Source organism: Dendropsophus ebraccatus, chromosome 14, assembly GCF_027789765.1.
Source record: "Dendropsophus ebraccatus isolate aDenEbr1 chromosome 14, aDenEbr1.pat, whole genome shotgun sequence".
NCBI classification, from domain to species: Eukaryota; Metazoa; Chordata; class Amphibia; order Anura; family Hylidae; genus Dendropsophus; species Dendropsophus ebraccatus.
This window is the reverse complement of record NC_091467.1, coordinates 4,692,381-4,709,171: the sequence shown is the minus strand read 5'-3', so window position 1 is coordinate 4,709,171 and position 16,791 is coordinate 4,692,381. Positions and strand designations below refer to the sequence as shown.

Below are 16,791 nucleotides of genomic sequence, written 5' to 3'. Positions count from 1 at the left end.
GAGGAAATCTGTACAGTAACGTGACTCTACAGTGGACAGTACTGAGGCTTACCACAAGAGAGCGCTCCTGACATACAGAATGCTGCTCACACGGACTACATGTCATTTTATATTTTCTGTAGAGAATTATAAACCTATAGGATCTTACTGAGCAGAATGGTGATGGATGTGGTACAGTCGTCATCCTGAAGAGGGCGCACTTACCTTCAGATGTTTTAGGGCCAGGCAGGCCGATCTCTGCAGCTTCACATCTTTATCAGAGAGGAGCTCGGTGTAATAGAGAACGGCCTGTAGAGAGGGAGGAGGAGGGTTAACACACGGCCCATACAGTTACACTACATGATGATTTATACATAGCTAATGAAGGCACTAGGGTCCCTGATCTCCTACCCACAGGATGGCTGTGCCCCCACACTGTCCTGCTCTCTGTATGAACATTCCTCCCTCAGTCCCATGGGAATCCTGCTTGACCCCACATGGACTCTCTACCCGTCTCCAGTCTGTGGTCAGAGTAATGGAGCAAAGAAAATAAATATCCCAGAGGGGTAAAGAGAAGGACGTGGGAACAAGCAGCATGGTCGCCCCATCCCGACAGCTTCTGATCTGTGCACATACACTCGTTACATTTCCATGGATCCTCATCATGGACAGATTAACGCTTCACAGTATAGTGGTATTTGGGTAACATGCTGCCATCTAGTGGACAACCTCTCATTACACTATGATGAGCCTGTCCAGCACAAACTCTACCGAAATGTCCCCCCCCCCCCCCCCAAAAGTAATGAGCCCCTCAAACGGTTACCGTCCTCGGGGACAGACGGCTCCTGCTAAGCTTCTCTATGATATAAGGAAACTTCTAGGGCTGAGTGTTCTGTAAATCATTAATAAATCCTCCATTTCACTTTCAGAGGCTAAAGACCTGGAGGAGGCGGTGGTGGGGACGACTGTGGTTCGCCATCATGTATGAGTTATCGCACGATGACGCCGTTTGTACTGCTTCAGCCGACATTAGATTCTCTTGTCTGATACACTGTAACAAACTCTTAGATGTGAGTCTATTGGGGTTTGCTGCTTTGTAATCCTGACTTGTTAGAAGGGCAAAGGGGAGATCTTAAAGTGTCCCCCTTTTGGGATCCCCAGTAATTGGCTGCAATCTGTAGGGAAACTGGCAGGGATCATTCAGTTTCCTTGCAGCGCCACCTCAGGAGAAACAAAGCATTGCACCCTGTACATCATATCAATGGGTTATCTGTGTAATGGAGGGAAAGTCCGGATAAGAGATGAGGATCTTATAACAGAATAACCTAATTGGTTGTATGAAACTGCATGTTCTAAGCTGGACAAACCCTTTAAATCAGAATAGAGTTCCTGACTAGCCCTGGGCTTCATACCATGAGGCGCGGATACTTTATGAAACTCTCACAATGACCTGGCGAAGTATTCCCGCTGACACAGACCCAACCTTACACAGCTAGTGGGTCCGAACATTTTCTGAGTGTATTCCAGTTTGGTTTTGGACTGTAAAGTGCTGCAAGTCCCATGACAGCTCGAATTTGCTCTGGAAATGACTCGACCGTAATCACTAGCTGTCTGAGCGGAGCGCTGAAATACAACGGGCCGGTGGAATATGTTGGCATGTCATTGTGACGGTTTCCCAACGTATCTGTGCTCCATGGTGTGAACAGATCCTTACTGGCAGTGATACAGATACATTTAAGCTCACGTGTCCTGTATTCGCTCATGCTCCACACTTCTCCCTTATCTGCAGAGCCGCAGCCATTATCAGTCCTATAAGGGAAGTAGCGGCTGCCAGTGGTGGCCTCCGCCCGGATCCGTCGACATCCCCTTTGCCCTGTAATACCTCTGCCGGCTGTGCCGCCTACCTTCTGCCTGAAGTGCTTGTTAGAGGACGCTCGGCTCAGGAAGCTCTTGGCAGCTTTGCAGAGCTTCAGGTTCTCTTCTATCTGGAACGTGGCCACCAGCTTCAGGAACTGCGGCAGGGGCTGCAGACGGGAGATCTGCTTCGCTTTCAGCTTCTTGATCTTCTTCAGGCGACCGGGAAGCTGAAGGTCTCCAATAAGTGTAACTGCAGAGGGGGAGACAGACACATGATCGACCAGACGTCCTGGATGTGGCCAATCACAGCTCAGCTTCCATCTCTGCACACTGCTCAGACACTAGATCAGACCGCACATCAGTTTTAGGCTCAAAACATTTGGGCCTAAAGGTCCAAACCCAATGTCTGTATACAGTCTATGGGGATTTCCCAATAATGATGGGGCAGATAGGGGTCGGGTGAGATGGACTTTTACTGCCTGACCCCTCGGTTCTCAGATGAATAAGCCAAACGTTTATGTGTATGGGGAGAATTGGAGAGAGAAGGATTCAGTCAATAGTTATTAAAGGTGTATAGACATCCTTAAAGAGAAGCACGAGCAAAGGGTATTGTGTGTGTATGAAGGAGGCAAGAGAGAGGGGTAATTCAAGTGTACGGAGGAAGCATGAGCAATGGGTATTGTGTGTGTGTATGGGGGAAGCATGAGCGAGGGGTATTGTGTGTGTATACGGAGGAAACATGAGCGATGGGAATCGAACGTCTATGGTAGAAACATAGTGAGGGATACCGTACGTGTACAGAGGAAGCATGAGCGATGGGTATTGTGTGTGTACAGGATAAGCATGAGCATTGTGTGTATACGGAGGAAGCATGAGCGAGGGGTATTGTGTGTATACAAAGGAAGCATGAGCGAGGGGTATTGTGTGAGTATGAAGGAAGTATGAGCGAGGGGTATTGTGTGTATATAGAGGAAGCATGAGCGAGGGGTATTTCAAGTGTGTGGAGGAAGCATAAGCGATGGGTATTGTGTGTGTACAGGATAAGCATGAGCAATGGGTATTGTACGTGTATGTGTATGGAGGAAGTATGAGTGAGGGATACCGTATGTGTACAGAGGAAGCATTAGCAATAGGTATTCTATGTGTATGGCCATCTTCACCCTGTCATACAATTCACCTTCTCTTGTAAGTGCGGCAAAGTGTTTCTCCAGGTCAAGCACATGGTATCTCCGCAGGTAGCCATAGAACAAGAAGATGGAGACGATTGAGTCCGGGATCTCGTTTGATGCCAATACCCCTCCAAACCCAAATATCTGCTCCAGCACTCTCCTAAACACTGTGGGAACAGCAGATTGTCAGCTCACATGGAAAACAACATCTATAAATCTGTCTATCCTGATGAGATGAGTCAGGGCCGGCCCTATTCCTATAGAATAAGTATGGCTCCCCTATGGTTATATCACATACAGCCCCCCTCCCCCAGTGGTTGCTGTGCAGGTCTGTATGGTGCGTCTGACTGATCTGAGGATAAATGTGATTTCCAGAGCGGATTTTTACATTCTGGAATAACATCCTCCTCCTTGGCCGGTACGATGGTAATGGGTTTAGCACAGACGGGGAGGGGCCCCAGAAACCTCACTGACTGTAATGTCTCCCACAGGGTCCTGACAAGTGCACCCGCACCACATCCCCTGCGGAGGTCGCTCACTGCGGGGGCGGCAAGTTCCACCAGATATCCTGTGTCAGAGGAACGGCCGGAGACAGGTAAACACACACACACGGGGTAATGCGATCCCTGCTGCATGTACACAGCGGAGGCTGCAGGACTTGTCATTTCCCCTTGTGGTCTCCTGATTCGGTCTGCAGACCCCATTAATATCTCAGCCAGAGCTGCCTTATACAGATTAATCCTTCTTTACACCCTATGAGGATTCCTCATCTACCCTGGACACTTGTTGGAGGATTTATCTGCCTCGTCTGCAGATATTAAGTGGGTGGCATGGTAAACGGCTGTCAAATATCGGGGGGGTTACAGTATATGGTCATCAGATATACAGTGGTATGGTATATATCAAGGGTCCTCAGCTGGCGGACCGTGAAGGCCAGCTGTCCGGACCACTGCTGCAGCTCAGTATACCTGTATACTGAGCTGCGCTCTGCACAGTAACTATGAGTGCTTGTAACAAGCGCTTATAGTTACTGTGCAGCAGCACTGACAAAGAGGGAGCCATTGGCTCCCTCCGTCTCAGTCACCCCTCACTGGCCGCAGAGGTCACAAGCGGACGCTCTCTGCTTCTGGTTTTGGCGCTCGAGTGACGTCACTGCGCCGGTGCCAGGACAAGGGGAGAGCGGCCTCTTGTGACCGCTGCAGTGCAGCCACAAGAGGAGAAGAGGAGATGCCCGGACCCAGGTGAGTATAAAAGTGTTTGTTTTTTTATGTTATATGCTAGCTGGGAGGGGGAGCAAGGGAATCTATATAATTAAAAGAGCACACAGTGGGGGGTCTATATACTACTGGGGGAGCAACAGGGGGGCTATATACTACTGGGGGAGTGCACTTGGGGCTATATACTACGGTGGGAGCAACAGGGGGGGCTATATATTTCAAACATTTTATTGAGTTTTCATATAATATTACATTGGTATAGAAGAAAAGTAAAAGTAGCAGTATAAATTCATGAATATACATATCCAACTTTGTAATGTATGTTATGTTAGTGAATGGCCCCCTTCGCTGTGTCCCCCCACCCCCCCACACACTATACCCGGAAGTGTGATGCACTATACTTACCAGATTTGTGTCGACCCCCGTCCGCCATCTTGGGACAATGATGTCATCTTCGGGAGGCTGGCCGAACAGCTCCATCCGTCTCTCATGCCGGCCCCCCTCTGCCGCGTCATCAGCTGCTCAGCCGTGATTGGCTAAGCACAGTTATGCTCAGCCAATCGCGGCTGAGCAGCTGATGACGCGGCATAGGGGGGCTGGCATGAGGGACGGATAGAGCGGTTCGGCCAGCCTCCCGAAGATGACATCATTGTCCCAAGATGGCGGACGGGGGTCAACACGAATCAGGTGAGTATAGTGCATCACACTTCCAGGTCTAGCGTGGGTGGGGGTGGGGGGGGGACACGGTGAAGGGGGCCATTCACTAACATAACATACATTACAAAGTTGTATAACTTTGTAATGTGTGTTATTTAGTGAATAATTTTGAAACGCTGCACTACCCCTTTAACTAAATCTTACTCCACTAATACATAGATTGTAGATAATAGAAGTATAGTGCTTTTTATCTTTAGAATATAGAGTACAATTCAAAGTCTACAAGAATGGTTCTACCATGTCGGTAGCCAACATCTTATAGTACCATGTAGTTGAGGTAAAGTGAGACATAATCGGACGTCTTTCTACCTTTGTGTAGCCGTGTAATAGGAATAGTTTCCATTTTTTCAAGAAGGAAGCTGTAAAGGATTCTTTATTGCGTATAGTGTCCAGCATCCCCCAGTCTAATGTTTCTTTCAAAATAGAGGTCAATGCTGAAATGCCCCATATAAGTAGTTTTCCTAAATACTGGCTATATACTACAGGGGGAGCGCACAGGGAGCTATATACTACAGGGGGAGAGCGCATAGGGGGGCTATATACTACTGGGAGAGCGCACAGAGGGGCTATGTACTATTGGAGAGAGCACAGGGGGGCTAAATACTATTGGGGAGCGCACAGGGGGGCTATATACTACTGGGGAAGTGCACAGGGGGCTATATACTACTAAGGGAGCGCGCAGGGGGCTATATACTACTGAGGGAGCGCACAGGGGGGCTATATACTACTGGGGGAGCACACAGGGGGGCTATATACTAATGGGGAGCGCACGGAGGGGGGGGGGGGGCTATGCACGAGACCTTGATAACACTGGGCAGTACTATCAGTGACCGTTTAATTCACCCAAAGTGCGAGAAGGAGCGATATCGGAAGTCCTTTCTTCTTGCAGTGGTTAGGCTGTACAACCAAGACCGACCCATGCAGAGATCACTCCATAAAAAAGAACTAAAATAGTCTAATGTTTTTTATTGTATCTTTTTTACCTTTTCTTCTCTTTGTCTACCTTAATCGTAATGCCTTTACTTTACCTTTTAGTGTAATGTGTAATAACTATGCTGCTGTAACACACTGAATTTCCCCATGGTGGGACTATTAGAGGATTATCTTATCTTATATACTACTGGGGGAGTGCACAGGGTGGCTATATACTACTGGGGGCAGTCATCCCCTTTGTACCTGATTTCAAAGAGCTGGTGAGAGAGAAAAAAATGCCAGTTTTCCCACTAATAAGCATCAATTCTGTATGTAAATTCAGCAAATTCATTTAGTTCAACATTTGTGAAAAGTAAAACACATTTACTACTGATGTTCAGCTCGGACCTTTACCTGACAAAAGACCCCGGTAAGTGGACCTTCACTAAAAGTTGTTGAAGTACTCCTGGTATATATTATATGGCCGCCAGATCCGGTGTATTATATTGCCCTACGGCACAGACCCTCACCTGCCTCCAGCTGCCCGGGGTACTTGGCTTTGATTTTCAGAACAAACATTTTCTTGAGCTGATTAAGGAAAACTTCGGAGGAGCAGAACCAAGGCCCCTGGGGCTGGACGCAGCTCTCCCACAGCTTCAGGAAATGTCGGATCTTTTTACTCTTTGGAAAGACTGTACAGGAGAAGCCATGTTATAGAGAGGGTTTTATATGTGTAATATCATCATCAGGATAGGGGGAGGGGGGTACGTACTGTCCTCTATGGAGGCCTTCTCCTGCACCTTCTGGATATAAATGATGGACAGATCCTCCAGAACCTCCCTCTGCCAGGACAGCTCCTCCAGGAGATGATGCTGGATAATCCGAGCCGTGTTCCGGGACGTTAGTTTCTGTAACACAAAGTTCCGATTATCAAATGGCCGGAATTGAACAGGATCTGTTGGCTGCATATAGAGTCCGATCATTTATATGGAGATAAGTGGCTACAGGAGTGTTTGGCAGCAACTACCAGTAACCAACACGTTGGGCTGAGCTGAATGTGATTAGGTTATAGCAATGACAGTCGCCTCACCTTTAATAGTGCTTTACAGATATCCAGATGGACGGATAGGAGCGCGTCTAGGTCTTCATGTCCAGTGCTAAGTCCAGCCTGGTCCAGATCACTATGAAAGCTGAATGTCTGTGCAACAGATGGAGTGACCATCCCGTTACTAAAAGACAGAAGATTATATTCCAGTATATACGGTAGATGGAAAGGTGGTGAGTAAATAGTCACTGCTAACTAGAGATGAGTGAACCTGGAGCATGCTCGAGTCCATCCGAACCAGATCGTTCGGCATTTGATTAGCGGTGGGTAAAAGTTAGATAAAGCCCTAAGGCTAAGTAGAAAACATGGATATAGTTATTGGCTGTATCAATGTTTTCCAGACAACCTTCGAGCTTTATCCAAGTTTAGCAGCCCCAGCTAATCAAATACCGAACGTTCGGGTTGGATGGACTCGAGCATGCATCATGCTCATCTCTACTGCTAACTGATATAGATATATATCAGTTCAGGACTATAGCCGCACACCTACAATGAAGACGGACAGCGCCAGGTATAATGTACAGGGCCCCTGCACAGGTCTGCATAGACACCTCAATATGGGATGGCGGGATGACATATGTGCTTCCATTTACAGAGAAGGTCATGATTTTAGGGTCAGGTGTTATCAGCCTCTGCCATGAGCGTCTCTCCACCTCAAAGCATGCTGGGAGTTGTAGTATAACCGGAGAGTTTGCATCCACAGACTTGTTTCCCCGCACATCATACAGGAAATGCTGGGAATATTTGGAGGCCATGTGTACTTTACCTCTTGCTGTGAGTGCGGACGCTGCCAAACAGAGACAAGTCATCTGCACTGAAGTCCGTGTTCAAGAAGTCAAAACTTTCCAATGCCGTCTCCACCATCAGGCTGTCCATGGAGGGAAGCTCTGGCCCCGACTCACTGGACCTCTGCGGAACAGAAAACCGATCTGTGAGAAGGACCAGAAATCCCAGCAAAACTGCTCCTTCACATCAAGGGTCTGGTCTGCACAGTAATGGCGGAGATGGGGTTAATCAGCACATTTGTTCCTAATTGACTGTATACATGCGTCACCATGGAATTCATTGTATCTAATGTCAACAATCACTGGCGGAGCTTCAGCATGCAACCACGGGGAGAGGGGGTCACCAGGGAGGATAACCCCACAAAATCCACAGCCCGGGTAGTAACAATACTCATTCCCCCACACTCTACATACAGCGCTCCTCGTCCTGTCCTTACATTCTGCACACAGCGCTCCTCACCCTCTGCCCTCACACTCTACATACAGCGATCCTCGCCCTCTGCCCTCGCCTATTACATACAGTGCTCCTCGCCCTCTGCCCTCGCCCATTACATACAGCGCTCCTCGCCCTCTGCCCTCGCCCATTACGTACAGCGCTCCTCGCCCATTACATACAGCGCTCCTCGCCCTCTGCCCTCGCCCATTACATACAGCGCTCCTCACACTCTGCACCCAGCGCTCCTCGCCCATTACATACAGCGCTCCTCGCCCTCTGCCCTCGCCCATTACATACAGCGATCCTCGCCCATTACATACAGCACTCCTCGCCCTCTGCCCTCGCCCATTACATACAGCGCTCCTCGCCCTCTGCCCTCGCCCATTACGTACAGCGCTCCTCGCCCTCTGCCCTCGCCCATTACATACAGCGCTCCTCGCCCTCTGCCCTCGCCCATTACATACAGCGCTCCTCGCCCTCTGCCCTCGCCCATTACATACAGCGCTCCTCGCCCTCTGCCCTCGCCCATTACATACAGCGCTCCTCGCCCATTACATACAGCGCTCCTCGCCCTCTGCCCTCGCCCATTACATACAGCGATCCTCGCCCTCTGCCCTCGCCCATTACATACAGCGATCCTCGTCCATTACATACAGCACTCCTCGCCCTCTGCCCTCGCCCATTACATACAGCGATCCTCGCCCATTACATACAGTGCTCCTCGCCCTCTGCCCTCGCCCATTACATACAGCGATCCTCGCCTATTACATACAGCGATCCTCGTCCATTACATACAGCGATCCTCGTCCATTACATACAGCGATCCTCGTCCATTACATACAGTGCTCCTCGCCCTCTGCCCTCGCCCATTACATACAGCGATCCTCGCCCTCGCCCATTACATACAGCGCTCCTCACACTCTGCACCCAGCGCTCCTCGCCCTCTGCCCTCGCCCATTACATACAGCGCTCCTCGCCCTCTGCCCTCGCCCATTACATACAGCGCTCCTCGCCCATTACATACAGCACTCCTCGCCCTCTGCCCTCGCCCATTACATACAGCGATCCTCGCCCTCGCCCATTACATACAGCGCTCCTCACACTCTGCACCCAGCGCTCCTCGCCCTCTGCCCTCGCCCATTACATACAGCGCTCCTCGCCCTCTGCCCTCGCCCATTACATACAGCGCTCCTCTGCCCTCGCCCATTACATACAGCGATCGTCGCCAATTACATACAGCACTCCTCGCCCTCTGCCCTCGCCCATTACATACAGCGCTCCTCGCCCTCTGCCCTCGCCCATTACATACAGCGCTCCTCGCCCTCTGCCCTCGCCCATTACATACAGCACTCCTCGCCCTCTGCCCTCGCCCATTACATACAGCGATCCTCACCCATTACATACAGCGATCCTCGCCCATTACATACAGCGCTCCTCGCCCTCGCCCATTACATACAGCGATCCTCGCCCTCGCCCATTACATACAGCGCTCCTCACACTCTGCACCCAGCGCTCCTCGCCCTCTGCCCTCGCCCATTACATACAGCGCTCCTCGCCCTCTGCCCTCGCCCATTACATACAGCGCTCCTCGCCCATTACATACAGCACTCCTCGCCCTCTGCCCTCGCCCATTACATACAGCGATCCTCGCCCTCGCCCATTACATACAGCGCTCCTCGCCCTCTGCCCTCGCCCATTACATACAGCGCTCCTCACACTCTGCACCCAGCGCTCCTCGCCCTCTGCCCTCGCCCATTACATACAGCGCTCCTCGCCCTCTGCCCTCGCCCATTACATACAGCGCTCCTCACCCTCTGCCCTCGCCCATTACATACAGCGCTCCTCGCCCTCTGCCCTCGCCCATTACATACAGCGATCCTCGCCCATTACATACAGCGCTCCTCGCCCTCTGCCCTCGCCCATTACATACAGCGATCCTCACACTCTGCACCCAGCGCTCCTCGCCCTCTGCCCTCGCCCATTACATACAGCGCTCCTCACACTCTGCACCCAGCGCTCCTCGCCCATTACATACAGCGCTCCTCGCCCTCTGCCCTCGCCCATTACATACAGCGCTCCTCGCCCTCTGCCCTCGCCCATTACATGCAGCGCTCCTCACACTCTGCACCCAGCGCTCCTCACACTCCTGCTCCTCACTTTCAGCACCCACACTCCCCTTCAGACACCACACATGGACCCCTTACCAGTAATCTCTCTCTGAAGTTGGTCACTGACTGCTCCATGTCTTTCATCTTCCACCTTGTGGCCTCCTCTGATCGCATCAGGTCCAGAACGTCGTCCAGCTGCTGGGCTAGTGATGGTCTCTCACCTTGGCTGTCACCTGCAGCTTCTTCTTTTAGCCCTGGGCTGGGGGTCCTGCACTCTTCTGTCTGCTCTGTATTGGGGTCTTTATCAAATTCCACTCTTGAAGGTTTCATGATGCTATGAGCGCTGTAACGCTTGGGCGTCTCTCTGAGGATATCCAGAGTTTCCTGGCTCGGGGGGCGCTCCTCTCTGGTCAGCTCTTGTGAAGAGTACGGTAGGGTCTCCCCACAAGAGGAGGGTGGGCTAGGGGCAGCCTCATCTCCCATCTCCTCCAGGTTCCTCAGACTGTCTATGCTGTTCAGCTCCATGCTATGTTCTAGACTTCGGCGGTCCCTGACAAAGCCGCTGCTGGCCAGGTAGCTCAGGATGTATGGGGTCTGGACGTCTTTTTCCAGAGATGGATACGTGCTGTCCAGGTCATTCTAATAAAGGAACAGAAATGGGAATCTATTATATTGTTTTTTACATTTCAATAGCTCTACTTGGTTTTGGCAACAGCATAAAGGGGTACTCTACTCAAACATAAATTTTGATATGTTGCTGCCCATGGTGAGACTAACAATTCCTACCATACTTGATATTATCTATTCAGTCTCCTTCCCCCAGCTCTCAGCTGCTGCTTTCTGCTAAAGACACAAAAATCTGTGTGTGAGCTTTTCTCTCTGTCTCCTCCTCCTCCCCCCCTCCCTTCTGAGACAGCGGATGTAAAGAAAGCAGCAGCTGAGAACTGGGGGAAGGAGACTGAATAGATAACAAGTATGGAAGGAATCATTAGCCTCACTGTGGACAGCAACATTTCAGAAGTTATATCTGAGTGGAATACCCCTTTAAGGTGAGGGGCCACCGACTTTTGGTGCATGCTGGGAACTGTAGTTTTGCAAACAAACTGTAACGTTGTAGGAACTTTTATTGTATAAGCCTGAAGGGCCCCTGGATGATTGACACTCACCAGATAGAACTTGTCCCGGGAACTGGGGGTGTTGGGGGGCGTCCAGTGATACAGGGACATCTTCCGGACACTTGAGGAAAACTTGTTGGTCATTCCAGGTGTGGACAGGATTTTACTGTTGTCGAAGGGGCTGAGAGGAAAGAGACGATAAATCATTGTATGTCCAGTCTCAATAGGAGTCTGTATAAAAGTGACTGGCCTGGCTTCTGTTACAGTGATGGGACTGTATCACTACTACTACCCTGCCTGGACGCACTTCATAGGTAACGCTGACCTCTGACTCGGTACACCAACCATTACAGGATCCCTGTAGCTGGATGGATCACTGGAGCCAACAGCTGAGAGTAGTCACTGGCTGAACACTGGGGCTTTAGAAACAGCACCTGCGTCTCATATATAACCAGCCTCTAATTCAGGCCATTACCCCAGATAAAGGAGTCCGACAGACAGGCGACAGATCGCCCCGCTCCGCATTACAAATGTGGCGTCAGCTGCATGTGAAGAGATGGGATCTAATGCCACCAAGGATACGTGGACTCCAGACTGATAGTAAAGGGCTGGCTCTCCTGGCAGCATGGGAGTTGTAGTAAAGGGCTGGCTCTCCTGGCAGGATGGGAGTTGTAGTAAAGGGCTGGCTCTCCTGGCAGGATGGGAGTTGTAGTAAAGGGCTGGCTTTCCTGGCAGGATGGGAGTTGTGGTAAAGGGCTGGCTTTCCTGGCAGGATGGGAGTTGTAGTAAAGGGCTGGCTTTCCTGGCAGGATGGGAGTTGTAGTAAAGGGCTGGCTCTCCTGGCAGGATGGGAGTTGTAGTAAAGGGCTGGCTTTCCTGGCAGGATGGGAGTTGTAGTAAAGGGCTGGCTTTCCTGGCAGGATGGGAGTTGTAGTAAAGGGCTGGCTCTCCTGGCAGGATGGGAGTTGTAGTAAAGGGCTGGCTCTCCTGGCAGCATAGGGGTTGTAGTTTTGCAGCAGCTGGGGGTCCGGTCTGGAGGGCACATAGCTCAGCTCTTCCCGCTGGGGATGGTCGACAGTCCCAGACGGTCTCTGCCTTTTGCGGCGATCACATACCTCACACATTAGATGACAAATGAGAAAAACCTGCGAGCAACGCTTGTGGCAGATTTCTGTGTTCTGCAGGGATTATCTCAGCATGGAAATATGTGTTGTGGATGCAGACTATCGCATCAGACCATCTAAGAGCTCGTGCCGGGCAGGAAAACAATGGCTTCCTGCGGACCCTCTCAGCTCTGCTGCATCCTGTGACTGATCGCGACAAGCGTGCCACATGCAGAGCGCATCCTTATCCTCACGTCTCCATTACTCTCCCGCTCACCAAACAGACCCCTGGAAGGGTGTATATATGTATATTTTTTTTTTTTTATTATTATTTTTTTTCTTATTGGACTGGATGTTTCATTCAGTGACAGAGAACAGGGATGTGGAAGGTTCCAGAGCGGCCGCTGTTACATAACATGACATCTATCCGTGTATCACGCTGGGCGCTGTGGATTACACAGAGGAGGATGGATCGGGCCTCTCTGGTCAGGCCGCTGTTGTTCTTGGCCTCTACAATCTACTAAGTCGCTCCAACTATCTGAGGAAGTAAAAAGGGTCCTCCAAGGGGATTGGACATCAAAGGTCCAGCAGAGCGTGCCATCCTGGCTGTGTTACAAGGAGCCGCCATGAATATGTGATGAAGACATCCGATCCAGGACAATGGTCAGCGCCGCACGTCCCCCCCCCCTCCTGTGTGCCATCCATGCTGGATCTGGAGGGGATGATCTAATGAGTGTGCAGGAAAGCTTAACCCATAATGCACCACAGAAGCAGCAGCATCACCAATCATTAAAGTGTGACCAACATGTAAATGCCATATTTCAGAAATCAATAAGTATCAATAGTACAAGCGATTTTAAGAATCTCTGTAATAGGTTTTACCAAGCAAAAGTTTCCTTCTGTACTCAGAAAGCTGTTTTCCTACCCCCCCCCCCCCCCCCCCACACACACTTCAGAAGAAGCAGGATTTCTGTCTCTGTTATGCTCTATGGAGGGGGACAGGGCCGAGGGGGGTGAGTAAGCAGAGAGAGGAGAAAAGGCAGCCCTGCACAGCACATCATCCTGCAATCTTCCCTCACCAAGATGCTAGATAAGCACTGACCCTTTTGACCTGTGAATCCAGTGTTTTATGTGCCCAGACAGTCTCCGAATTGTATAGCTGCTTGTCTCCTCTCCCTGCTCACTCATCCCCCCTTGGCCCCTCCCCGCTCCATAGGTTATAATGGACTCAGCAGAACCAGTCTTCACTTTGCTCTTCTGTAATGAAGACGACTTTCCCTGATAATCCACAATGACTGGTCACTATAGTCCTGCTCCATACACCGGCTGAGGGGTCACTATAGTCCTGCTCCATACGCCGGCTGAGGGGTCACTATAGTCCTGCTCCATACGCCGGCTGAGGGGTCAATATAGTCCTGCTCCATACGCCGGCTGAGGGGTCACTATAGTCCTGCTCCATACACCGGCTGAGGGGTCACTATAGTCCTGCTCCATACACCGGCTGAGGGGTCACTATAGTCCTGCTCCATACACCGGCTGAGGGGTCACTATAGTCCTGCTCCATACACCGGCTGAGGGGTCACTATAGTCCTGCTCCATACACCGGCTGAGGGGTCACTATAGTCCTGCTCCATACACCGGCTGAGGGGTCACTATAGTCCTGCTCCATACACCGGCTGAGGGGTCACTATAGTCCTGCTCCATACACCGGCTGAGGGGTCACTATAGTCCTGCTCCATACACCGGCTGAGGGGTCACTATAGTCCTGCTCCATACACTGGCTGAGGTCTGGGTGCCCTGGGGAGGTTATTGGGGCACAGACACTTCCTGTAACCAGGAAGCATTTCTCTGTGACACGGCATAAAGTTATAGTCAGCATGAAGCGTGTTGAATGTGTAAATGTTTCCTGAGGCGGCGGGACGTCTTACACTGTTTGGATTGGATCCGGTGTCAGCGGTGTGTAACGTACAGAATGTATAATTTATCGTCCTCCTGCTGGGAGGGAAAATTCTCTCTCTCTGTCCCCCCGCCTGCACTTATTTGGGCCAAAACCTATGATGCCGTCCAACAACACCAGTGTCGGGAAATCAGACGGGCTCTGTCCAGTTATACATGCCGCATCTTGCCAGGACAAACCTCTGTAACTGAAGCTGAACCGTATGACCTATATTACAATGGCAGAGCCTGGGGGACGGGCAGGTCATCAGGTCATCCCACCTCTCTTCTCTAAGATTATGGGGAAGTCACTTCCACATCACTACAGAAGCTGTAAATCCTAATGACATCATGGACATGTACAAACCCCATCCCGGAGTCATGAACATTGCAGACGGCAGAGAAGGGGCATTTACTTCTACTCCAGGGGCTAAAAACCTGCTCGATCCAGCGGGCTCACAGGCAGGGGCTTCATTGTATTACATCAGTGCGTCCGGGCAGTGTGCTCTGCTGTTCTGCACCATGGGTGATGTAGTGTTTGCACCATGCACTCCCCAGTGTACATCACATGGACGGCAGCACAAAGCATCATCTTTGGTATGAACTGTGCTTCAATATGGGGCCCTAATAAATACCATGGGGGGGGGGGGGGGGGAGTATTTCCTTAGAATATATATACTGATGGTGCAGTTCATTAATGTCATCAATGTCACCCAAGCACATCACTTAGGGCCCGACTACACGGAGCGATAATCTGCTGAATCAGGCCGTGTAATAAAGACAATGATCAGATGAACAGCCGATCATCAACTAATCGTTGTCGATTAAAGATGTTTAAAATCACTGTCTGCCGGCCGAGTATCGCTGTGTGTAGGGGTGCGCTGCTGATGACAGTGTAAAAATAATGGTGCTTATACTCAGGGCCGCTTTAACCAGAGGGCACATAGTGCACGTGCAGCGGGCCCACTGGTTAAAGTGTGCCCCACGAGCAGGCTGGCCATTGCTATGTGCGACCAGTTAGGGGGCTATATACTATTGGGGGACGGCACAGCAAGGGGGCAATATACTATTGGGGAAAGCACAGGGGGGTCTATATACTATTGGGGGAGAGCACAGGGGGGGCTATATACTATTGGGGGAGAGCACAGGGGGGCTATATACTATTGGGGGAGCGCTTAGGGGAGCTATATACTTCTGGGGGAGCACACAGGGGGGCTATATATTATTGGGGGAGCGCACAGGGGGGCTATATACTACTGGGGAGAGCACACAGGGGGCTATATACTACTGGGGAGAGTGCACAGGGGGGCTATATACTTCTGGGAGAGCGCACAGGGGGCCTTTATTCTCATGGGGAGCACACAGGGGGGCTAGATACTACTGGGGATAGCGCACAGGGGGGCTATATACTATTGGGGAGCGCACAGAGGGCCTATATTCTCCTGGGGAGCACACAGGGAGGCTAGATACTACTGGGAAGCGCACAGGGGGGGCTTTATACTACTGGGGATAGCGCACAGGGGGAGCTATATACTACTGGGGGAGCACATGGGGGGTCTATATACTAATGGGGGAGCGCACAGGAGGGCTGTATATAACTGGAGGAGCACACAAGGGTCTATATACTACAGGGACACCTTAAAACTATGGAGGCACAGAGGGGTGTAACTACTATATACTACTGTATGTGTTGGAGCCTAAAATATTTGTCTGGCAGATTCTGGAGAGAAGATTCACAGCAAGGAGAAGACTTCAAGGTGGCCCAGGCTGAATGGAGAGAAAAAAAAGGTGACAGACTCTGATTGGAGAAGAAGCCCCTGGTGAGTCACTGGATGTAACTGCACTCTGTTATAGGGTCTGTAGTGATAGGGGTCATGATGTGACAGTATTATGTAATGGTATCATTGGTGATATCTTTGTTTTGTTCAGTGCAGTTTTCATGTAATATGTAATCACTGTATGGTGGAAATAGTGTTATAAGGTAACTACTGTATGTTTTGGGGCTCTTGATACAGTGTGGGGGCAAATTCAGTACATTATAACATGTATAACTGTATAACTTTGTAATGTGTGTTATTTAGTGAATAAATGTTAAATGCCGCACTACCCCTTTAAGAAGCTCAGATAGGGATTGTCCTATGTGACCGTCAGACTTGTGGTTCTCACCAGCTGGAAGCGTCTGATAACAGAACAATGGACCATAGATGAGACCACTGTGACAGATCTCCAGCTCTCATGAGGTTGGGGAAACGTGTGACAAGTACGATGTATCCGGGAAGGCAACCTAAAAATAACCTCAGGACCTTGACTCCTAATCTGCCATATTACTTCATGGTCAAACACTACATGATGG

The 16,791-nt window shown here is 50.5% G+C and overlaps 1 protein-coding gene across 6 annotated transcripts in view; it reads right to left on the bottom strand.

Annotated features, from left to right (window-relative positions):
* Nucleotides 1-16,791, bottom strand: part of RIPOR3 (RIPOR family member 3) — a 131,550-nt gene that overhangs the window by 5,538 nt on the left and 109,221 nt on the right. For all 6 annotated transcript variants that reach the window (XM_069952302.1, XM_069952305.1, XM_069952306.1 and 3 more), the window contains 9 exons: nucleotides 11,452-11,581; nucleotides 10,382-10,924; nucleotides 7,723-7,865; nucleotides 6,942-7,080; nucleotides 6,624-6,759; nucleotides 6,382-6,543; nucleotides 3,014-3,172; nucleotides 1,884-2,086; nucleotides 205-288 (listed from right to left, as the gene is read on the bottom strand). In XM_069952302.1, the coding sequence (XP_069808403.1) occupies nucleotides 205-288; nucleotides 1,884-2,086; nucleotides 3,014-3,172; nucleotides 6,382-6,543; nucleotides 6,624-6,759; nucleotides 6,942-7,080; nucleotides 7,723-7,865; nucleotides 10,382-10,924; nucleotides 11,452-11,581 (1,699 nt within the window). The remainder of the gene's footprint in view (nucleotides 1-204; nucleotides 289-1,883; nucleotides 2,087-3,013; nucleotides 3,173-6,381; nucleotides 6,544-6,623; nucleotides 6,760-6,941; nucleotides 7,081-7,722; nucleotides 7,866-10,381; nucleotides 10,925-11,451; nucleotides 11,582-16,791) is intronic.